The sequence below is a fragment of the Microcaecilia unicolor genome, chromosome 13, assembly GCF_901765095.1.
Source record: "Microcaecilia unicolor chromosome 13, aMicUni1.1, whole genome shotgun sequence".
Lineage (NCBI taxonomy): Eukaryota > Metazoa > Chordata > Amphibia > Gymnophiona > Siphonopidae > Microcaecilia > Microcaecilia unicolor.
The window spans coordinates 46989989-47012346 of record NC_044043.1 but is presented as its reverse complement, the minus strand read 5'-3'; the positions used below and the strand labels follow the sequence as shown (position 1 = coordinate 47012346).

The 22358-nt window shown below is 44.1% G+C and overlaps 1 protein-coding gene across 1 annotated transcript in view; it reads left to right on the top strand.

Annotated features, from left to right (window-relative positions):
• Positions 1–18676: 18676 nt before the first annotated feature.
• Positions 18677–22358, top strand: part of APPBP2 (amyloid beta precursor protein binding protein 2) — a 55287-nt gene continuing 51605 nt past the window's right edge. Inside the window, exon 1 of the mRNA XM_030186288.1 lies at positions 18677–18840. Within this exon, the coding sequence (XP_030042148.1) occupies positions 18703–18840 (138 nt within the window). The 5' untranslated portion in view covers positions 18677–18702. The remainder of the gene's footprint in view (positions 18841–22358) is intronic.

Genomic DNA, 22358 nt, shown 5'->3' with positions numbered 1-22358 from the left:
TGCACTCATTTTTATTAATGGCCATGTGCCTGTAGATAGCTGGGTGGCTGGTGGACGTGAGGATCACCTGGTCATTTATCTGCCTACATAGGATTTTAGATAGTGCTGGGAAGGAGCGCCTGTCTTGGTATATGTGGATACCAATGACAGAGAAAAATGTGGGAGATTGGTTCTGGAAGACAAATTTAGTCTCTTAGGTAGAAATCTGAAGTCCAGATCCTCCAGGGTAGCATTTTCAGAAATGCTTCATGTTACACACGCAGGACCCAAGAGGCAGGCAGAGCTCCAAAATCTCAATGTATGGTTGAGATAATGGTGCAGAGATGATGGATTTACGTTTGTTAGGAACTGGGCAACATTCTAGGAAAGGGGAAGCCTCTTCTGAAAGGATGCTGGCACTAACTTTTAAAAAGGAGATAGAGCAGCTCTTTTAAACTAAACTGGGAGGGAAAGCCAACAGTCACCCAGGAGCACATGATTCAGTGTGGAGTATCCTTGAAGGATACTATTGAAACAGGACAGTTAGGAAAACCTCTTTATTGGGATTCCCTAAATGTCCTGTTTCAACAATGGTGAAATAAAGCCTGGTGTGTTTAATGAGAAAACAGGTAAAGGATGCACATTATCTCCATGAACTTCTAAGCAGCTTGTAGAAGCAAGGGGAAAAAAAACCAATTTGAAGTGCCTGTATACAAATGCTAGAAGCCTAAAAAATAAGATGGGAGAATTAAAGTATATAGCACTAAATGATGAGGTAGATACATCTCAGAGACTTGGTGGAAGGAGGACACTGTGTTAACAGGGTACAAATGATATTGCAATGATAGAGGGGATCAAATTGGAAGGAGGGTTGTACTATATATTAAAGAAGGAATTGAGTCAAACAAAATAAGCATTCCACATGAAACAGATAGCAGCGAGGATGTCACAACTGTCAGAAATGGTGAGCCCTTGGACCACTACCGATAACCGGCAGCAGCAGGAGAACCACCCAAACACCAGAGACAAGGCAGAATTCTGACAGAAACAGCTAGACTTCACCTGCACGTGACCGCCCTTCCCTAGGAGTTGAGCCCCTGGGTGCAGGCGGCTGGCAGGTCTTACCGGACAGGGCAGGAACAGGGACTGAGGGTCAGAGGGGAAAGGAATATACATGGGCAGCAAGGCAGGCGAGCAGGAACCAGGACCAACCGCAGACAGCAGGACAAGCCGGGTCTTAGTCAGGCAACAGACAGTAGAATAAACCAGGAGACAAGCCGGGTCTTAGGCAGGCAGCAGACGGTAGAATAAACCAGGAAACAAGCCGGGTCTTTGGCAGGCAGCAGACGGTAGAATAAACCAGGAGACAAGCCGGGTCTTTGGCAGGCAGCAAACGGTAGAATAAACCAGGAGACAAGCGGGGTCAAAGCTGAAACTGGAAATAACTCAGAAGCACTGCAACAAACTCTCACTGAAGGAAACTCCTCTGAGGACCTCTGTTGCAAGGCAAAGCAGAAAGTTTCCAAGTGGTTAATAAAGGCAACATACAAGGGAGTTCACCAGGTAAGGGTGCTGCTAAGTTCAAAAAAATCCCCAAGACAAACTGGACAGCTGGAAGATCCAGACCGGACCGGAATATCTTCTGGAACATGGAAAACAGCAAGTTGTCAGCCACCATGTCTAGCCACCAGGTGGCGAGATGAATGAGAGCATGAAACATAGGCTAAATCGTAACAGAGGCTAAATCGTTGTGGATAGAAATTCCATGTCTGAAGGAGAGGAGTATTCTTGTAGGACTGTACTACTGTCCACTAGGACAGAATGAACAGACAGATGAAGAAATTTTTACACAAATTAGGAAAGCTGGCAAATCGGGCAACAGTATAATAATGGGTAATTTCAATTAACGTTACATCAGGGAGATAAAATTCCTAGGTGTAATAAATTACTACTTCTTGGAGCAACTGGTACAGGAACTGACAAGAGGGGGAGACATTTTAGATCTAGTCAGTGGCGTAGCGGGGGCGGCTGCCACCCGGGGTGGATCACCACTGCACCCCCCCGGGTGCAGACCAACACGACACCCCCCCACCGGCGTGGACCCCCCCCCCCCACCGGCATAGCGCCACCCCAACACGGTCCCCACCTGCCTACGAGCTCCATCCATCTGCAGCGCTGCTGTAAAGAAGAAATCGCTTCGTTGGCCCTTCCCTCATTCACTGTGTCCCGCCCTCTGACGTAACTTCCTATTTCCTCAAGGGCAGGACAAAGTGAGTGAGGGAAGGGCCGATGAAGCGATTTCTTCTTTACAGCAGCGCTGCAGATGGATGGAGCTCGTAGGCAGATGAGGACCGTGTCGGGGGGGAGGCGCTGCACTGGAGGGGGGGGGGGTGGATGGATGCACCACCCCCATCCATTGACACTCGGGGCGGACCGCCCCCACCGCCCTGCCCTTGCTACGCCACTGGATCTAGTCCTTGGTGGAGTGCAGGGCATAGTATGAGAGGTAAAGGTGTTAAGTCCCCTGGGAAACAATGATCATAATATGAAAAAGTTTGAACTATAATCCGGAATGAAGCCACAAAGTAAACCTACTGTAGCAGCATTTAATTTTCAAAAGGGCGACCATGATAAAATGAGGAAAAGGAAGGTTAGGACATTAAATCTGACCAGATGCATTCCATGTATCTACAAAGGTGGAAAGAAGAGAAAACAACAGCCACCACCACAGTTAAAAGGTGAAGTGAAAGAGGCTATTGGAGCCAAAAGAATGTTTTTCAAAGAATGGAAAAAAACACCCAAATGAAGAAAATAAGAAGCAACATAAGCACTGACAAGTTAGATGCAAAGCATTGATAAAGAAGGCTAAAAGAGACTACGAAGAGAAACTTGCCACAGAGGCTAAAACTCACAGTAACAACTTTTTCAGGTACATCAGAAACAGAAAGCCTGCGAGGGAATCCGTGGGACCATTAGATCATGAAGGAGCAAAAGGGGCACTCAGGGAGGACAAGGCCATAGCGGAGAAACTGAATTAATTATATGCTTCGCCTTTTTCGGAAGAAGATGTAAGAGATCTACCAGTACCGGAAATGGTTTTCAATTGTGATGATGCAGAGGAACGGAAAAAAATCTCAGTAAACCTGGAAGATGTACTGAGCCAATTTGACAAATTAAAGAGTAATAAATCACCTGGACCAGATGGCATACATCCAAGGGTACTGAAATAACTCAAATATGAAATTGCTGATCTGCTGTTAGTAATCTGTAACCTGTCATTAAAGTCGTCTGTAGTACGTAAAGATTGGAGGGTGGCCAATGTGATGCTGATTTTTAAAAAAGGGTTCCAGGGGTGATCCAGGAAATTACAGACCGGTAAGACTGATGACTGTGCTGGGTAAAATAGTGGAACTATTATGAAGAATAAAATTACAGAACACATAAATAAACATGGTTTAATGGGACAAAGTCAGCATAGTTTCAGCCAAGGGAAATCTTGCCTCACCAATTTGCTTCATTTCTTTGAAGGTGTGAATAAACATTTGGATAAAGGTGAGCCAGCTGATGTAGTGTATCTAGATTTTCAGAAAGCATTTGACAAAATTCCTCATGACAGACTTCTCAGAAAATTAAAGCGTCATGGGATAGGAGGCAATGTTCTGTTGTAGATTAGGAATTGGTTATTGGACAGAAAACAAGGGTAGGGTTAAAGGCTAGATTCTCTATATGTTACCTGAAAATTCTGCGTGGGAAGAAAATAGGCCTAGGTGTATTCTTTAAAGTATGCCTAAATTTGATAGATTAGGCTTAAATTTCTACACTGTATATAGAATTACCTGAGCGCTTCTCCACACGTTCAAATTTAGTCATGGCCATTTATTACACATTTTACTTGGCATAAATCTCAACAGCTAAATCAGGCACAGATTGGGTGTATTCTATAACACGCATAGATTTTAAAAACACCCACGCCCCACCCATGACCATGCCCCCTTTTCAACTATGTGACTTAGAATTTACACGCACCACACTACAGAATACACTTAGCAAGTTCTGCGCATAAATCTTAATGCCAGTTAGTGCTGATAATTTGCTTGTTAACATCCAATTGACAGTGCTAATTAGCTAGTTAACCAATTAAGTTATGCGCATTATTAGAGTAGAATTCAATTTCCATACAGAAATGAAGGCACGATATATAGAATCCAGCTGTAAATGGCCATTTCTGTCAATGGAGGAGTGTGAATAGTGGAGTGTCGCATGGATCGGTGATATTTAACATGTTTATAAATGATCGGGAAATCAGAATGATGAGTGAAGTGATTAAATTTGCAGATGACAAAAAAACTATTCAAGGTTGTTAAAACACATGAGGACTGTGAAAAATTGCAGGAAGACCTTAGGAAATTGGAAGACTGGGCATCCAAATGCAGATGAAATTTAATGTGGACAAATACAAGTGATGCACATTGAGAAGAATAATCTGAATTATAGTTACCTGATGCTAGGGTCCACTTTGGGGGTCACTAACCAAGAAAAAGATCTAGGTGTTATTGTAGACAATATGCTGAAATCTTCTGCCCAGTGTGTGGCAGCAGTCAAAGAAGCAAACAGGGTGCTAGGAATTATTAGGAAAGGGACGGTAAATAAGACCAAGAATACTATAATGCCTCTGTATTGCTCCATGGTGCAACTTCACCTTGAGTACTGAATTCATTTCTGGTCATCATATCTCAAAAAAGATATAGCGGAATGAGAAAAGGTTCAAAGAAGAGCAAACAAAATGATAAAGTGGATGGAACCCCTTTTATATGAGGAAAGGCTAAAGAGGTTAGGGCTTTTCAGCTTGGAAAAGAGACGGATGAGGGGAAATATGATTGAGTCTACAAAATCCTGAGTGGTGTAGAATGAGTAGAAGTGAGTTGATTTATTTTACTCTTTCAAACAGTACAAAGACTAGGGGACACTCAATGAAATTAAATGGAAATACTTTTAAAACAAATAGGAGGAAATATTTTTTCACTGAACAAAATAGTTAAGCTCTGGAACTATTTGCCAGAAGATTCAGTAACAGCGGTTAGCATATCTGGGTTTAAAAAAGGTTTGGGCAAGTTATTGGAGGAAAAGTCCATAGACTGCTATTGAGACAGACATGGAGAAGCCACTGCTTGCCCTGGGATTGGTAGCATGGAATGTTGCTACTATTTGGGTTTCTGCCAATACTTGTGACCTGGATTTGCCACTGCTGAAAACAGGATACTGGGCTAGATGGACCATTGGTCTGACCTTGAATAGCTATTCTTATGTTCTTATGTAATTCGGAAAATGGAAAATCGTCGATGTTCTGGCTGTGGTAGAAATGGCCTTAGTGCATGAGACATATCTTTGTAAGGATGCGCTAAGGCCACTTTCTACTACAGCTTTATAAAAGGACCCCTTAATCCTCCATTGCCTCAGGCTGTAAATAGATATGGACTGCACACTGCAATTTGCTTGTATTCACTTACTGCACACTATCACTCATGCACCTACACTGTCAATACACGTACGTCATTTCTGGCAGAAATCGGTAGTTGGTGTGGGCGACCGGTCACCGTGTGTGTAGCATGTGAGCCCTTACTGCTAGATCAATGGGTGGCGTTAAGGGCTCAGGCCTGTTTTGGACGCGCGCTGCTTTCAGTTTTACTGCATGCCCTTTTCCTCTCCCATTAAATAAAAGCCCTTTTTTGCAGACACGGTAAAAGCTGACCCGGTGCGCACCCAATGCATGTGCCTGCACTACCGCAGGCCTCTTTTTTACGTGGCTTAGTAAAAGGACCCCTTACTGTCAAGGCCGGTCTTAGGCAGGGGCGACAGGAGCAGTCGCACGGGGCCTCACGCCTCCAGGGGCCCCATGGCGCTTTCTGTCGCTCCCTGCCATATTGTCACTCAGCTGCTTTCCTTCCAGCCGCCCTGCATTTAAAAAGTCGCAGCGGCGGCAGCAGCAGCAGCGAAAAAGCAGGCTCACCTCTAGCCTTTAAGCCTTCCCCTTCTCTCTCAGCGTGCACTGATGCAATTTCCTGTTTCCGGTTTCCGCGAAGGCGGCACAGTGTGCGCGCTGAGAAGGAAGGGGAAGGCTTAAAGGCTAGAAGCAAGCCTGCTTTTTCGCTGCTGCTGCAAATTTTTTAACACAGTGTGGCTGTAAGGAAAGCAGCTGAGGAAAACTGAAGGCACAGATGGGGCTGGGGTAAAATGGGTTGGGAGCTGAAACTCGGGGGCTGAAAAGGGGGGTAAGTTAAGTTGGGGGCTGGGGCGGGCGAGTCACTGGACATGGAGGGGAGGACAGAGGAGAATCGCTGGACATGGATGGGATGGGAGGGGATGGGATGGGAGGGCAGGGGACAGAGGAGAATCCCTGGATGTGGATGAGAGGGGATGACAGGGGGCAAAGGAGAATCTCTGGGCATGGATGGCTAGGGAGGGCAGGGGAGAGAGGAGAGTTGCTGGACATGGATGGATGTGAGAGAAGACAGGAAGGAGATGGATGGAGGGGAGAGAGGAGAGGGCAGGGGACAGAGGAAAATCACTGGATGTGAATGAGAGGGGAGGAGGGGCAAAGGAGAATTGCTGGGCATGGATGGGTGGAGAGGGCAGGGGAGAGATGAGAGTTGCTGGACATGGATGGATGGAGGGGAGGGCAGGAGAAATGCTGGACATGGATGGAGGTGAAGGAAGACAGGAAGGAGATGCACATGGATGGAGGGGAGAGAGGAGGGGGCAGGGGACAGAGGAAAATCACTGGATGTGATTGAGAGGGGAGGACAGGGGGCAAAGGAGAATCACTGGACATAGATGGGAGGGGAGAGCAGAGAAAACATGGATGGGTAGGGAGGGCAGGGGAGAGAGGAGTTGCTATGGATGGATGGAGGGGAGGGCAGGAGAAATGCTGGACATGGATGGAAGTGAGGGGAGAGTTGAAATGCTGGATATGGATGGAGGGGAGGGAAGAGAGAGGACGTGAGATGAACATGGATGGAGGGGAGGAGAGAGAGGAGAAATGCTGGACAAGGATTGGGGGGGAGGGAAGAGAGAGGAAGGAGATGCATACTGATGGAGATCAGGGAAAGGGAAAAAAGGAGAAAACTGCACATGGTTGGAGAAAATAGGCAAAAGCTGAATCCACGCTATACCTCCTCCAGTCAAATCCGCGGAGGACCCAGCTTTTACGTATGGATGTAGGGCAAGAAATTAAGAAGAAAGGAGGAAAGTAAAGAAATAAATGGAAAGGAAGCCCTGGAAGTGGAGTTAAGGGAGCAGATACAGAGCAGCAGAATCAGAGACTGGGACCAACACGATCAGAAAAACAGTCACAAGACAACAAAGGTAGAAAAAAATCATGTTATTTTCGTTTTAGTGTTTGGAATATGTCCAATTTGAGAATTTACATCTGTTGTCTTATTTTGCAATGTATAGCAATGTTCTGTTTTTCTGGTATTGTGCTGCATGCAGAATCTGTATGCTAATTTGGTTTGCGTCATTTTGGGTATACTGGAGCTGTAACAGCTTACTGAAATTATTTATAATGAAAAAAAACCCCAAGTTATTTGTCTTCTCCTGTACTGGTGTAATATTTTCAATGATTACTGTTTATATGCGCCATGGCTGGTAAACGGATGTGGCTAAATGTGTCAACATTGTCCAGTTCAGCACACTATTAGCAGCCAAGTTCATACAAAGTTAATTATGTTCAGTGGAAAATAAATCTGTTGGCTTAGGCTGCTTGCTATCCGAATATTCAATCACTGTTTCATTATTGCTACCAAGTATTACATATTAAGGGAATTAATTTTAATTCATTTATCTAGTCCTTACGTGCACATGGTTTTGCTTTTTAAACCCAAAGGCTTCCTAGTATAGCATTTTTCATGTTTGAATTAGTTTTTCTATACAAGTTTTGCTTGATTTGCCTTTATTTGAAATAAAAGAAAATGTTTAAAACATATCTTGTCAACAAGGGGCGGGGCTGGGGGGATGGGCCCAGTTAACTGGTCTGCACAGGGCCCCGCAGTTGCTAAGACCGGCCCTGCTTACTGTGTGATGAAGAGTTTCTCTGAGTGGTAACCATATAGGAACATGCTGGGAACACCCCGAATAGTTACTGCACAGTAAGTGCAAAACTTTACTACCCTATAGTAAAAGGGCCTCTTAAAGTTACATGCAACATAAATTATTGTAAAACTCTCATAGTACTACTACTAGGAGGGAAGAGTTGTGGGAATTGGAGCATAAAACTGAATTAATTCTACAGGAAGACAGATACATAGGTTAATTTACCTCCATTGCTCCTTGGAAGTTTTATTACTTGTTACTTGTGTATTTTGCTAATGAAAATGATTACATTAAATAAAATCTGAAAATATATTTTTCACTCAATGCATAATCATGCTGTGAATTTTATTTTATTTTTTTGCTGGAATACAGGGTTAAGGCTTCTAACATAAGCTGAATTTCTAAGACGTTTGGACAATCTCTTGGAGGAAAAGTTTAAAACCAATTATTAGCCATGTAGAATTGGAAAAGCCACCCTTATTGCTGAGGAGTAAGCAAGATGGAATGGATTTACTCTTGGGATCCTGCTAGGGAACACTGACCTCGATTAATCACTGTCATAGACCGGAGGGACTACTTGTTCTTTTGATCTGATCTAGAATGGCACTTCTTATTGTTGTTTTACAATTTTAAAAGCTATTTCATAATACACCTGCCAGATTTTTTTTTGTTAGCACATCTCATAAAGTCTACTGTAGGTATTGCTCCCTTCCTTTATTCCAAATGTACTTTCTTATATAGGTTCAACATCTCTTCCATTATACTTTTTTTTTTTAACTTGTGTAGGTTGAAGCCAACTTCAAAAAACTGCAGGGGGATAAAACAAAAAAAAAAAAGCTTTTTGAAAAAAACTGTAGTATCACTGCAGGTCTTGTTCTGTCTGTGCAATTTTAGAAGAAGCAACACAGCAGCCCACAAGTACTACAGTTGAATTAGTTCCTCTCTAGAGTCTAAAACTGGAAATCTCCAATGGTGTCCAAACAATGGTGCACTCAAAATATTCTAAGTTAACTCTAAGCATCCACAGGAAAAAAGGAACAGCATTCTCCTTGTGAAAAATATTTTTTTTCCTTTACACATAACTGTGTTTCACCACAAAGAACATAGGTTCTTTTCCAATAAGCAATAAATAACACCTGAAAGACTTCAGGAAGGATTGAAGAATAGGGTATGATTTTGGCACTACTCATGGAAGTGTTCTGACTCCAAGTTTCTGAAAGTGGATGTATAATTTCTCATCCAAAATAGTGGCTTAACATTCTTTTTGCACTTACAGTGTTTTAATTCCATAGTGTCTCAAAATATCAGTAAACCTTTTAAGATAGTCAGATATGATGAGAGGTTTATCTGTGGCCATTCCCTATTGGGAACAGAAGGAAGTCTTAGGGCCATGTCTACAAAGGTGCACTAGTGTTGTAGATGCCCATAGGAATATTATGGGCATCTACATGGTTAGCGTGTGCTAAAAAATGCTAGCGTGCCTTTGTAAACAGGGCCCCTAGGGTAAAAGATACTGTGCTAGCCAAGTGGTTCAGTGATATGACCTGTGTATTACTACATAAAAAACCTTAGTTCAATTACCAGGCTAGGACTCTGCATCCCAGACCGGTGGATGCAACGAAGGCAGCACCATTGGCCCCTGACAGGAAGAAGTCTTAGCTATCATTTTAATGATGGCGCCTAGGGCCAGATTCAATAAATGGCGCCAAAGGTTAAGCACCATTAAGATCCGTGCTAAGCCCCAATTCTGTACAGGTCGCTTAGCGCTAAGCAACTTTTATAGAATAGCATTTCGCATAGATTTTTGCGCGATGTATACTTACTGAAATCTGGTGTAAATCTTTGCACCCAACTAATAACTATTAGATGCATAAACCCAAGTAATCTATATCATCGCACCTAATTTATGGGAACACCCATGATTCACCCATACCCCTCTCATGGCCACACCCCCTTTTGAGTTGCACACTATAAAACAGATGCAGGGCAGATGTGCACAAAACTCCTTGTTACTGCCAATTAAGTGCCAATTAACTCCAATTATTAGCACCTAATTGATTATATGCATATCTGGGATCCATGCCCACATTTGGGTGCCCAACTTTGGATAACCTATATAGAATCCAGGGGCTAATTACCAGATTTAGGGTCCACATTAATCAGGTTCCAGTTTCTAATCACTGACTGAAGACTGTCACTGTGATATTTGATTGCAGGACACTATAAATCCTTGGTGATTTACACAGAAAAGAACTGAAATCCTTAAATGGCAAATAATCTTTTTGCTTTATTTTGGGCTAGCTACTTCCTTCTAATCCTCTGGCCTGTCAGCTCAGTCAGAACTGGGGCTGGAATCTAGAGCCATGAACCTGCATTCAAACTATCAGATATCTGTCCCCTATTTTATTTCATCCCAACTCACCCAACTAGATATAGGCCTCAGCCAGGGGCCATGCACCAGAGTTTTTTTTTTTTTAGAGTTTTGTCATAGGTGCCAGGTATACAGTGGGGGAAATAAGTATTTGATCCCTTGCTGATTTTGTAAGTTTGCCCACTGACAAAGACATGAGCAGCCCATAATTGAAGGGTAGGTTATTGGTAACAGTGAGAGATAGCACATCACAAATTAAATCCGGAAAATCACATTGTGGAAAGTATATGAATTTATTTGCATTCTGCAGAGGGAAATAAGTATTTGATCCCCCACCAACCAGTAAGAGATCTGGCCCCTACAGACCAGGTAGATGCTCCAAATCAACTCGTTACCTGCATGACAGACAGCTGTCGGCAATGGTCACCTGTATGAAAGACACCTGTCCACAGACTCAGTGAATCAGTCAGACTCTAACCTCTACAAAATGGCCAAGAGCAAGGAGCTGTCTAAGGATGTCAGGGACAAGATCATACACCTGCACAAGGCTGGAATGGGCTACAAAACCATCAGTAAGACGCTGGGCGAGAAGGAGACAACTGTTGGTGCCATAGTAAGAAAATGGAAGAAGTACAAAATGACTGTCAATCGACAAAGATCTGGGGCTCCACGCAAAATCTCACCTCGTGGGGTATCCTTGATCATGAGGAAGGTTAGAAATCAGCCTACAACTACAAGGGGGGAACTTGTCAATGATCTCAAGGCAGCTGGGACCACTGTCACCACGAAAACCATTGGTAACACATTACGACATAACGGATTGCAATCCTGCAGTGCCCGCAAGGTCCCCCTGCTCCGGAAGGCACATGTGACGGCCCGTCTGAAGTTTGCCAGTGAACACCTGGATGATGCCGAGAGTGATTGGGAAAAGGTGCTGTGGTCAGATGAGACAAAAATTGAGCTCTTTGGCATGAACTCAACTCGCCGTGTTTGGAGGAAGAGAAATGCTGCCTATGACCCAAAGAACACCGTCCCCACTGTCAAGCATGGAGGTGGAAATGTTATGTTTTGGGGGTGTTTCTCTGGTAAGGGCACAGGACTACTTCGCCGCATCAATGGGAGAATGGATGGGGCCATGTACCGTACAATTCTGAGTGACAACCTCCTTCCCTCCGCCAGGGCCTTAAAAATGGGTCGTGGCTGGGTCTTCCAGCACGACAATGACCCAAAACATACAGCCAAGGCAACAAAGGAGTGGCTCAGGAAGAAGCACATTAGGGTCATGGAGTGGCCTAGCCAGTCACCAGACCTTAATCCCATTGAAAACTTATGGAGGGAGCTGAAGCTGCGAGTTGCCAAGCGACAGCCCAGAACTCTTAATGATTTAGAGATGATCTGCAAAGAGGAGTGGACCAAAATTCCTCCTGACATGTGTGCAAACCTCATCATCAACTACAGAAGACGTCTGACCACTGTGCTTGCCAACAAGGGTTTTGCCACCAAGTATTAGGTCTTGTTTGCCAGAGGGATTAAATACTTATTTCCCTCTGCAGAATGCAAATAAATTCATATACTTTCCACAATGTGATTTTCCGGATTTAATTTGTGATGTGCTATCTCTCACTGTTACCAATAACCTACCCTTCAATTATGGGTTGCTCATGTCTTTGTCAGTGGGCAAACTTACAAAATCAGCAAGGGATCAAATACTTATTTCCCCCACTGTAAGAGTGATCGGGACTGTTGAATCACAGAACTAGAATCCAATCCCCTCTCCAAACCAAATATATGCATGAACTTGATTTGCATACATTGCCTCTGTTATATGCACATCTTTCAAACATATTCATTGTGGATATCCTGAAAACCTGACTGGCAAGGGGTACTCCAGGACCAGACTTGGGAAACATTGCTCTACTGGACAGTCAGAAAGAGATGGTGGACACAGAAGTTGGAGGGAGAGGAAGAGGGATAGATGCTGGACCAGCAGGGGAGTAGAAGGGATGGAGAGAGAGACTGAGACTAGAAGAGAGGAAGAGAGGGAAAGCCACTAGACCCAGGAGGGAAAGGGAAAGACACTGGACCCAAGAGTGAGATACAGTGGGCTGGTGGGGGGGGGGGGGAGAGGAGAGACATACTGGCTTCAGGGTAAGGGGTGTGGGAGAAAGGGAAAAGAGAGAGGAGGAACGAGGGATAGAGAAGAGATATTGGGCATGTAGGGAGCATAGGGACAGAGACACTGAAGAGCAATGCTGGACAGAGAGGAAATAGGGGCACACAAGGACAATGTCAGTCACGGGGGGGGGGGGGGGGTAGGGATGCTGATCACAGGAGAAGGAATATGGTCAGGATTTAAATGCAGGACAGGTCAAGACAGGGATACAAAGAAGAGAGATGCTGAAAATAGGGGAGGATAAGGTCACTGAAAGAGCAGATGCTGAACGTGGAGGGAGGGAGGGATAGGGCCAGGGATATAGAGGGGAAATGTTGGACAGGACAGATAGGAAAGCAGAGGGAAGATGGTTGGTGGACATAGAGAGAGAAGAAAAGTAAAACGGACAGGAGACCCTGCAAAGACAGGAAAAAAAAGCAGAAAAGAGACCCCAGGACCAAAGTGAATAGAAAAATAAAATGTTCAGACAACAAAGGTAGAAAAAATGTATTTTATTCTGAATGTATTAATTAGAACATGTCAGCTTTTGGAAATGCGCATCTCTGGTATTTTGCATTTCAGATTTTATTTCTCTATTATTGTTGTGTGCAGATTCTGACTTCCTGAGGTTTCCAGTTCAGTTTCTTGCCTTCATACCTCTATTACTTATGTGTGGTCCTTTGTTTCATATTTGTTGAGGGTCTATCTGGGTTTTGTGTGTGCAACTAAGGCAGTGATTCCCAAGCATTTTACTATGGCAGAACCCCTAAAATATTTTTCCATACATCGAGGAACTCTCAATTTATGTAAACATACATACAAATAGATTCTACAATCTAATTTCTTGAGGAACCCCTGAAGAGAGTTTGAGGGTGCGTGGAGCCCAGTTTGGGAATAATTTGACTAAGGTGTGGTATTCTTCTAGCATGTAGTGCCCGTGTATGCTTTGTGTGTTTTTGTATTTTTTCACGAGGTAGTGTATAGGTGTTTTAGGGCACAGTGTAATATTTACAATGCTTCCTCTATAACATTAGCAAAATTTGCCCTTTCCTCTCTGAGCACACCACCCGAACTCTCATCCACTCTCTCATTACCTCTCGCCTTGACTACTGCAACCTACTCCTCACTGGCCTCCCAGTTAGCCATCTATCCCCCCTTCAGTCCGTTCAGAACTCTGCTGCACATCTTATCTTCCGCCTGGACCGATATACTCATATCACCTCTCTCCTCAAGTCAATTCACTGGCTTCCGATCAGGTACTGCATACAGTTCTAGCTTCTCCTACTAACCTACAAATGCACTCGATCTGCAGCCCCTCCTTACCTCTCTACCCTCATCTCCCCTTACGTTCCTACCCGTAGCCTCTGCTCTCAAGACAAATCCCTCCTTTCAGTACCCTTCTCCACCACCGCCAACTCCAGGCTCCGCCCTTTCTGCCTCGCCTCACCCCATGCTTGGAATAAACTCCCTGAGCCCATTCGCCAGGCCCCCTCCCTGCCCATCTTCAAATCCTTACTCAAAGCCCACCTCTTCAATGTCGCCTTCGGCACCTAACCAGTTTACCTCTATTCAGGAAATCTAGACTGCCCCAACTTGACATTTCGTCCTTTAGATTGTAAGCTCCTTAGAGCAGGGACTGTCCTTCTTTGTTAAACTGTACAGCGCTGCGTAACCCTAGTAGCGATCTAGAAATGTTAAGTAGTAGTAGTAGTGCTGTCTTTTCGTGCATAATGTTGTTGCTTTTTGAGTCTTGGGAGTTAGTGCTGTTAAGGTTTGTGCATTGTGTTTTGTACTGGAGGGACTGTGTGTTGGCCTTACTGAGGTGAGATAAAAACTTCCACACCCACTGTGAAGTTTACATGTCATAGAAATTAGGTGTGGTGTTTATAGGAGTGTAAAGCAGTTACATAAGTATAAACCAATTAGCTCCAATTAGCACTGGTTAAGGCTAGTTATTGATACTTAGTGCCAATTAGCCAATTAATTTATGTACATAACTTACCATATTCTATAACCACATGCCTAATTGCACGCCTCATTTTGGAAGCCATTTACAGAAAGAGGGGGAGAGATTGTGCCATCCTAGCTTTTACAGAATGTATTGTCTACAGCAGTGTTTCCCAACTCTGTCCTGGAGTACTCCCTTGCCAGTCAGGTTTTCAGGATATCCACAATTAATATGGATGAAAGAGATTTGCATAACCCACAGCTCCTCCCCAATGCCACCCCCAGTGCTGCCCACTTTTTTGTCGAGTGGTCTGTGGTGATATTCAGTGCCGTTAAATATCACAACTTAGGCAGTGGCGAGTTAACAGGGCAGGAACAGTTCCTGCCAGCTTAAATTACTGTAAATATCAGCAAGTATGTCAGATCTGCCGCCAATAGAGGGAAATTAGTTGTCTATTATTTTTTAATTTTGTATATTCATGCTGAATTGGCTAATTTCAATTTGTTGTAAATAGTATGTTTGTTACTGTTTATTTATTTGTTATATTTGTATCCCACATTTTCCCACCTATTTGCAGGCTCAATGTGGCTTACATCGCTCCGGAGGGGCGATTGCAGACTCCGGTGTAAACAAATACATGGTGAAGTTGTGGTAAGATAACGTTCATGTGGTATAGCCACATGGCAGCTGTTGTGATGAGGTTATTTTGTACATTGTTTAAATACTTGATAAATGGACAGATAATCTCAATATGGCCTAATAAAAGGTGTAAAAACAAAAAAGTAGTGTGATCAACAAAACTCTTCCAAAAATCCAAGGAGACTTAATGAAGAAGTAAGGTTTTTATTCAATACTAGAGTTGGACTCTACTTGGCACCATGTTTCAGCAAAGTGCCTGCCTCAGGGTTTTTTTTATGTAGTTAAGTGAATCCAGAATCACCACATCTTCCTTGTTGAGCTTCCTTTCTACTTCAGCTCTCAGTATGCCTCTTAATTCTCTCCTTTTGAGAATCTGCATACACTCTTGTTTTGCTGAACCCTGACCGCCTCATCACCCACAATGTGCACCTTCCTGCCACCGGAGGCCTCAGCCACTAGGTAGTCATTTAGCTCCTTTCCTCTCTGGTTTTTGCCGCTACATGAAAACGAATAAAGACCATACTTCTTCATTACGTCTCCTTGGATTTTTGGAAGACTTTTGTTGATCACGCTACTTTTTTGTTTTAACTTTGTCCTATTCATAGCAGATCTAATTTCTCCACCCTGTGGTCTTTCTTTGTTTTGCTTTCTAATAAAAGGTATAAGAGTAGTGTAGGACTACTTGTGACTCCTGGTAAATCACTTAACTTGCTATTGCCGCAGGTACAAAATAAGTACCTGTATACAATATGTAAACCGCTTTAATTCAGTGGCATAGCTACATGGGGCATGGGGGCTGGGCCTCCCAAAATTTGCTTTGGGCCCCTTTGCCCAGCGCTAACCCCTGCCAGCTGAAGCCTTCGTCCAGCGCTGGTCTCTGGTGCTGCCGCATCGCCTGCCCTGCTCTCTCTTCCCCTCATGTGCTGGACATGAGGGGAAGAGAGAGCAGTGCAGGCAATGCGGTGGCACCGGAGACCAGCGCTGGATGAAGGCTTCAGCTGGCAGGGGTTGGGGACCCCTGCCAACCATGGTACTTGTGGCAGCAGTGCTTCAGCTGGCAGGGATTACGGATCCCCCACCAGCCAAGATATGTTAACAGCAGCAGCAGTGGGTGGGGTGAGCAGGGTGGCGGCGGACCAAAATGTGCCCCCCACCACCACCACCTTGGGCTCTGACCCCCTCCCACCTCGAAGTCTGGCTACTTCCTGCTTAATTGTAACCACAGAAAGCTGTATATCAAATACCATCCCCATTCCCCTTACTGGGTAATAGAGTTGGATTTTCAAAGCTGTTAGACTTACAAAGGTTGCATTGAAAATACGCCTCCACCACGTCTCTCAGCAGCTGGCACTGTCACAGACAGGATTCTGGGTTAAATGAAACTTTAGTCTGCTTCACTTTACCAAATGTTTATTCAGTTTTGTTTGTAGCCCAACTAACGCGGGCTAGTTTACCCAGTGGTGTGCTGGAGCCAGCTCGCTCCGGCTCGCAAGAGCCGCTTGTTAAAGTTTGACAGCTCTTGAGAGCCGGTTGTTGTTGGGGGCGAGCCGGCTCCATTAGGGGAGGTAAGCATGGCAGGAGGGCGACAGGCCATGCTTACCTCCCCTCCCGCTCCCAAACACGTCCAACGATGTCCTTCGCCCCCACCCTCCCCTCTCGCTCCGATCCATCAGTTTCTCTTACCGCCCTCAAAGCGCCGCTTATTTAAAGCGCTGCTGCCCGTCTTCAGCCTTCCCTGCTTGTTTCGGATGAGTTCTTCCCTCAGTCCCGCCTTCTGACGTCATTCTGACGTCATTTCCTTTTTCCGCGAAGGTGGGACTGAGGGAAGAACTCATCCGAAACAAGCAGGGAAGGCTGAAGACGGGCAGCAGCGCTTTAAATAAGCGGCGCTTTGAGGGCGGTAAGAGAAACTGACGGATAGGAGCGAGAGGGGAGGGTGTGGGCGAAGGACATCGTTGGACGTGTTTGGGAGCGGGAGGGCAGGGGAGGGAAGAGAATTGCTGGGCATGGATGAGTAGAGGGGGCAGGGGAGAGAAATGCAGGGCATGGAAGGGCAGAGGGGGGCAGGGGAGAGAATTGCTGGGCATAGATGAGTAGAGGGGGCAGGGGAGAGAAATGCTGGGCATGGATGGGTAGAGAGGGGCAGGGGAGAGAATTGCTGGGCATGGATGGGCAGAGGGGGGCAGGGGAAAGAAATGCTGGGTATGGATGGGCAGGGGAGAGAATTACTGGGCATGGATGGGTAGAGAGGGGCAGGGGAGAGAGGAGAGTTTCAGGACATGGATGGAAGGAAGGGCAAGAGAAATTCTGGACATGGATGGAGGGAAGGGAGAGAGAAGAAATGCTGGACATGGAGGGAAGATAGAGGAAGGAGATTAGATGAGGGAAAAGGAAGTGAGGAGAGAAACTGCACATGGATGGAGAAAATAGGCAGAAGCTGGGTCCACTGTACAGTCAAGTCTGCGGAGGACCAGAAATGAAGAAGAAAGGAGGAAAGAAAAGAAATAAATGGAAAGGAAGCCCTGGAAACGGAGTCAAGGGAACAGATAGAGAGCAGCAGAATCAGATACTGAACCAGCATGATCAGAGAAACAAAGTCACCAGACAACAAAGGTAGAAAAAAATAATTTTATTTTCATTATAGTGTTTGTAATACGTCCACTTTGAGAATCAGGTGCTGAACCTTAAAAGTTTATATTTATTTACTTATTTATGGCATTTTATCCCATATTAAACATGAATTAGATTGGAACCTGGGATCATTTTTTTTTTTTTTCCTGGAGAGAGTAATGCATTGCCCCCCCCCCTCCGGCTATAGCCAGCTCTGCAATTTTAGGGGGGGGGGCGCAGAGGTGGATGGGGGGGGGGGGGGAGATAGCCTGTTGTTAAAAATTTACCAGCACACCACTGAGTTTACCCCTCCTAAGCTGGCCATTTGGCAGCTCTATCTCAACCGTACTGCGCTTGGAAAAAAAAGGCACAGCACTGATGCAGGAGAAACGCACTTTTCTTCTCTAAGGCGGCGTCCCCCAAGGGGAACGCTACGTTTCCTTTCTCTTCCCCTTCGCTCATTCGGCTGGAGGGGAAAGAAACAACAGCTGACTGAGCCTACTTATCCAGTTACAACACTCTGCCGTTCCCTTTCCCCTTGAACACGGACAGGGAGTGGGGCAGGCTCATCAGTCATCTGTTGGGAGTCAGTCGAACTTCTATCCCACGTATGCGCGATGATGTCACTGCGCCGCGCTACGTGGAGAGCGAGAAAGATAATAAAAGCTGGAAGTCCGCGGTCGGTAGAGAAAAATAATTAAATAAATGCCGCGAAGGTGGTGGCTGGTAGTGGTCCCCTGTTAGGCGGTGGTGAGGGGTGCTGGTTGTATGTTTTTTATTTTTTCCCCCCGGGTCTTTCTTGTCTCCCCTGGATGTTTGTGCGGAATTCTGTCCTGCGACGCTAGGTGGGGGGTGGGGGGGAAGGGGGAGAGGAGGTCGGCGTGACGAGACCCGGGGGAGGGATAGAAAAACAACATGGCGGCGGCGGAGCTTGAGTGGATCCCAGAGACTCTCTATAACACGGCTATCTCCGCCGTGGTGGACAACTATAGCCGCTCACGCAAGGATATCCGCTCCCTGCCCGAGAACATACAGTTCGACGTGTACTACAAGGTAAGAGTGCCACCGTGGTGGGGGCTAGGGGTGGCCTGGAGCTGCAACCTCATCGGTGTTCCTCCTTCATTACCCCCTGAAAAAATAAATCCAGGATTAGACAGCTGTTAGTTCTGGCTTTTCCAGAGTAAAATGGGCAGTGTTCTGCAATACTGTAGTAACATCTTTTGGTTCGGTACCTCTTAGCTTCTGTCTACTTAACGGTTTTTGACTGCATTGCTTTTAATGCCCCCCCCCCCCCCCCCCAGGTGTAAAGGGAAGAGGGGTCAGTGGCACTGACAAGGTTTTTCTCTTTTGGCTTATGTTACTTCAGAAAGGTCATTCTCCCTTCATTGTCCCTATTTTGTCTCTTATGTGTGTGTCTAAAAGAGTGATGGATGAAGGAAATAGATTGGGATTCCTTCTCCCTTTTGTGAAAAAGTGATCAGAAATAATGCCAAACTGTACTTATATGAGTATAGGCTTTGTTGTTGTTGTTGTTATTATGTTGTTCCTTGTTTGAGAAGCAGATGATGGTGGCAAGCAGACAGCTGTCACAGCATCGCCGTGGCTGGCTTACTGACTAGAGTGTGCTATTTATGTAAACTACATTATAGTAATGTTGGTTTAAAAGTTAGGGGAATTCACTGCACTGTAGGGTTTCTAAAGGTGTCCTTTTTTTTTTATTTTTAAGGGGTCCTAATACAAAGGAGCGCTAGTGTTTTTACGGCACGATAAAAAAAGTGCTAATGCGCCTTTGTAATACAACCCCTAAATTTGGGATGTCCCAGTAATATGTTCTTCCATTATATGCCAAGAAGAAATGATTGCATTCTTGGAATGAGGCACAGTGCTCTTTTCTAGATTATTTTTCTTGTAAAGAAATTTATTTATTTGGATTTTGCTCACACCTTTTTCGATAGTAGCTCAAGTTGAGTTGTATTCAGGTACATGCAGCTGTTTTAATAGGAAAATTGATTCATAGGGCCCTGTTTACTAAGCGGCGTTATAGGCGTGTTAATGTTTTTAATGTATGTTAACTATGTACATGCCTACAATATCCCTATTGGCGTCTACATGGTTAGCATACACATTAAAAATGTTAACGCACCTTAGTAAACAGGGCCCATAGTCATAGTCCCTTAACTAAACTGTAGTTCCAATCAAAATTGTTTTAATCATCTAAGCAGCAGAAGGTTTTTAATGCAGTGATCTACTTGTAATGTTTCATTAGCCATTAATTTTTGTAATTTTTTTTCTTTATTCAAACAATTTAAACAAGAACACTCTTGTTATGAAATACAGCAAGTAATATGTAAACAAACCTGTTAACAAAATAATTTTCAAGCTTCCTTAGACCACAAAATTCTTTAGGGGGGGGGGGCAAATGAAAAGAGAAGATTACATACCATATTTATTTTAATTAAGGCCTTATACCTCCCATTATTAAAGTTTAAGATATTATTTCAGTTGTCTCATTTCTAGGAATGATTTGAGCTGTTCTGGTGAATAAAATACATATTTCGTCAGTCCCATTTTTATAATACATTTACAAGGGTAGGCTAAGAAAAAGGAACCCCCCCCCCAATCTCCAATGTCCCTTTTTTCAAAGCCAAAAATGTCTTCCTCTTTTGCTGGGTTTGCTTGCTGACATTGGGATAAATCCATACTTTTTCTCCTCCAAAGAGGGACCTAGCATTTTTGTAGTAGTGTCTCATAACAGAGTTAAGTCTTGCTCAAATACGAAAGAGACTAAAAGCGTAGCTCTTTGTGTTGCATTTTTCAGAGATTGTTCCAGTAGAAGCAAAATATTCGTCAAGTCAATTTGGCCTTCACCTGCGTCTCCAGTTCCTCCCACTTCTCGTTTGGAATTTTCAATATAATATATTTTATTTATTAGGGGTATAGCTTCATTAGGAATTTTTAACATTTTGTTAAGGTATCTTTTAAATAGATACATCGGGGAATTTCCTAGGAGCTTAGGGAAATTCAGGAGGCGCAGATTTAGGTGTCTAATATAGTTTTTTATTTGCTCTACTTTTCGACGTAACTCTGTATTATCTTTAATTGTTATCTTAAAGTCTTGCAATTGTTCAATATCTTTTTCTACTTTAGTTACTTTTGCTGTAAGTTCTTGTTTCACTACTCCCATCATATTTTTAATCTCTTCAAATTTCCCATTCAAAAGTTGTAACTCACCTGATGTCTTTTGTAGGGAACCTTCCATTTTATTCAGCATAGTCCAAATCATTTCAAGTTTTACCTCCGGAGTTTTTCCTTGTGCGCTTGCCTCAATTCTCGGCATTTCTTTCGGCAGCTCCAGTCCCTCGGTTGACGGCTTTCCTACCGCACTTCCGGTGGCAGGTAGAGTCGTCTCCAGGGCTGTTGTCGACACCGGACACGGAGGGAGTATCAACATTGGTGGTGAAAGGGAGATTTCCTCTCCCCGTGAAGTTTCCTCTTCTCCGGCTGACTCCACAATGGGATCCCTCCCCCGATTATTCTGAGAGGAGTCGGTAAAGAAACGCTCTATTCTCGGCTGCTCTGGCGTAGAGGTCGTGGGGGGCGAGGGAACCCATTTCACCACTCCTTTCCGCTTTGTATGCGGCATATTTTAGTGAAGAAGAATCAAAAAAAATTGACGAGTAAAGACGAGCATTTCGCCACCGTTCACTATGCGGCCATCTTGAAACGCCCCCCCAATTTTTGTAATTATTATTATTAAGATTCAGTTTGCTGATACAGTATGTTCTTTCTTTGTGGCTACAGTGATCACAATGGTGAGGTGTTTCAATGCTGTGTATTATCACTTAAATTTTGAGACCAGATTTAATGGTGTTTTTCTCATATCAGCTAGGAAGTAAAATCCATTTTTTGAGTTATTTTTCCTTTAGTAGCCAAAGAGGCATATTTTCAAAGCACTTTGGGAGGCTAAGTTCCATAGGTTTCTATGGAACTTTGGGAGGCTAAGTGCTTTGAAAATATGCCTCAAAGTATTCTATACAAATAAGTTTTATCGGACCAATATAATATTTTACGTTTTGAGACATAAGTCCTTTCTTCAGGTGTAACTTCAAGATGTTGGCAGATAAGGAAACAACTGGGTATAATGGGTAAACCAATTAATCAAATACACTACTCTAACTCTGGCTATATCCCAAGTCTCAGCCACACAGGCATGACCACTTATCTTCATTCTGATTCTTATGAAATTGTAGATAAATGAGCACATAAGTTTCCATACTTACCAATACCCAGGACTCCATCCTCTCACTGTTTACCTATCCATTGAATCCTGTTCATACCATGATCTCCTATAATAAGTATTATGGTTGGAGGAGTAGCCTAATGGTTAGAGTGGCAAGCTGAGAACTAGGAAATTTTGTAAATTTGCAGCTCCTTGTGATCTTGGGCAAGTCACTTAATCCTCCATTGCCTCAGATACAAACTTAGGGGCCCGTTTACTAATGCATGTTAAGAGTTAGCAGTTACCACGCCTTAACACAATAAATTAACATATGGTAAGTACAAATCTAACA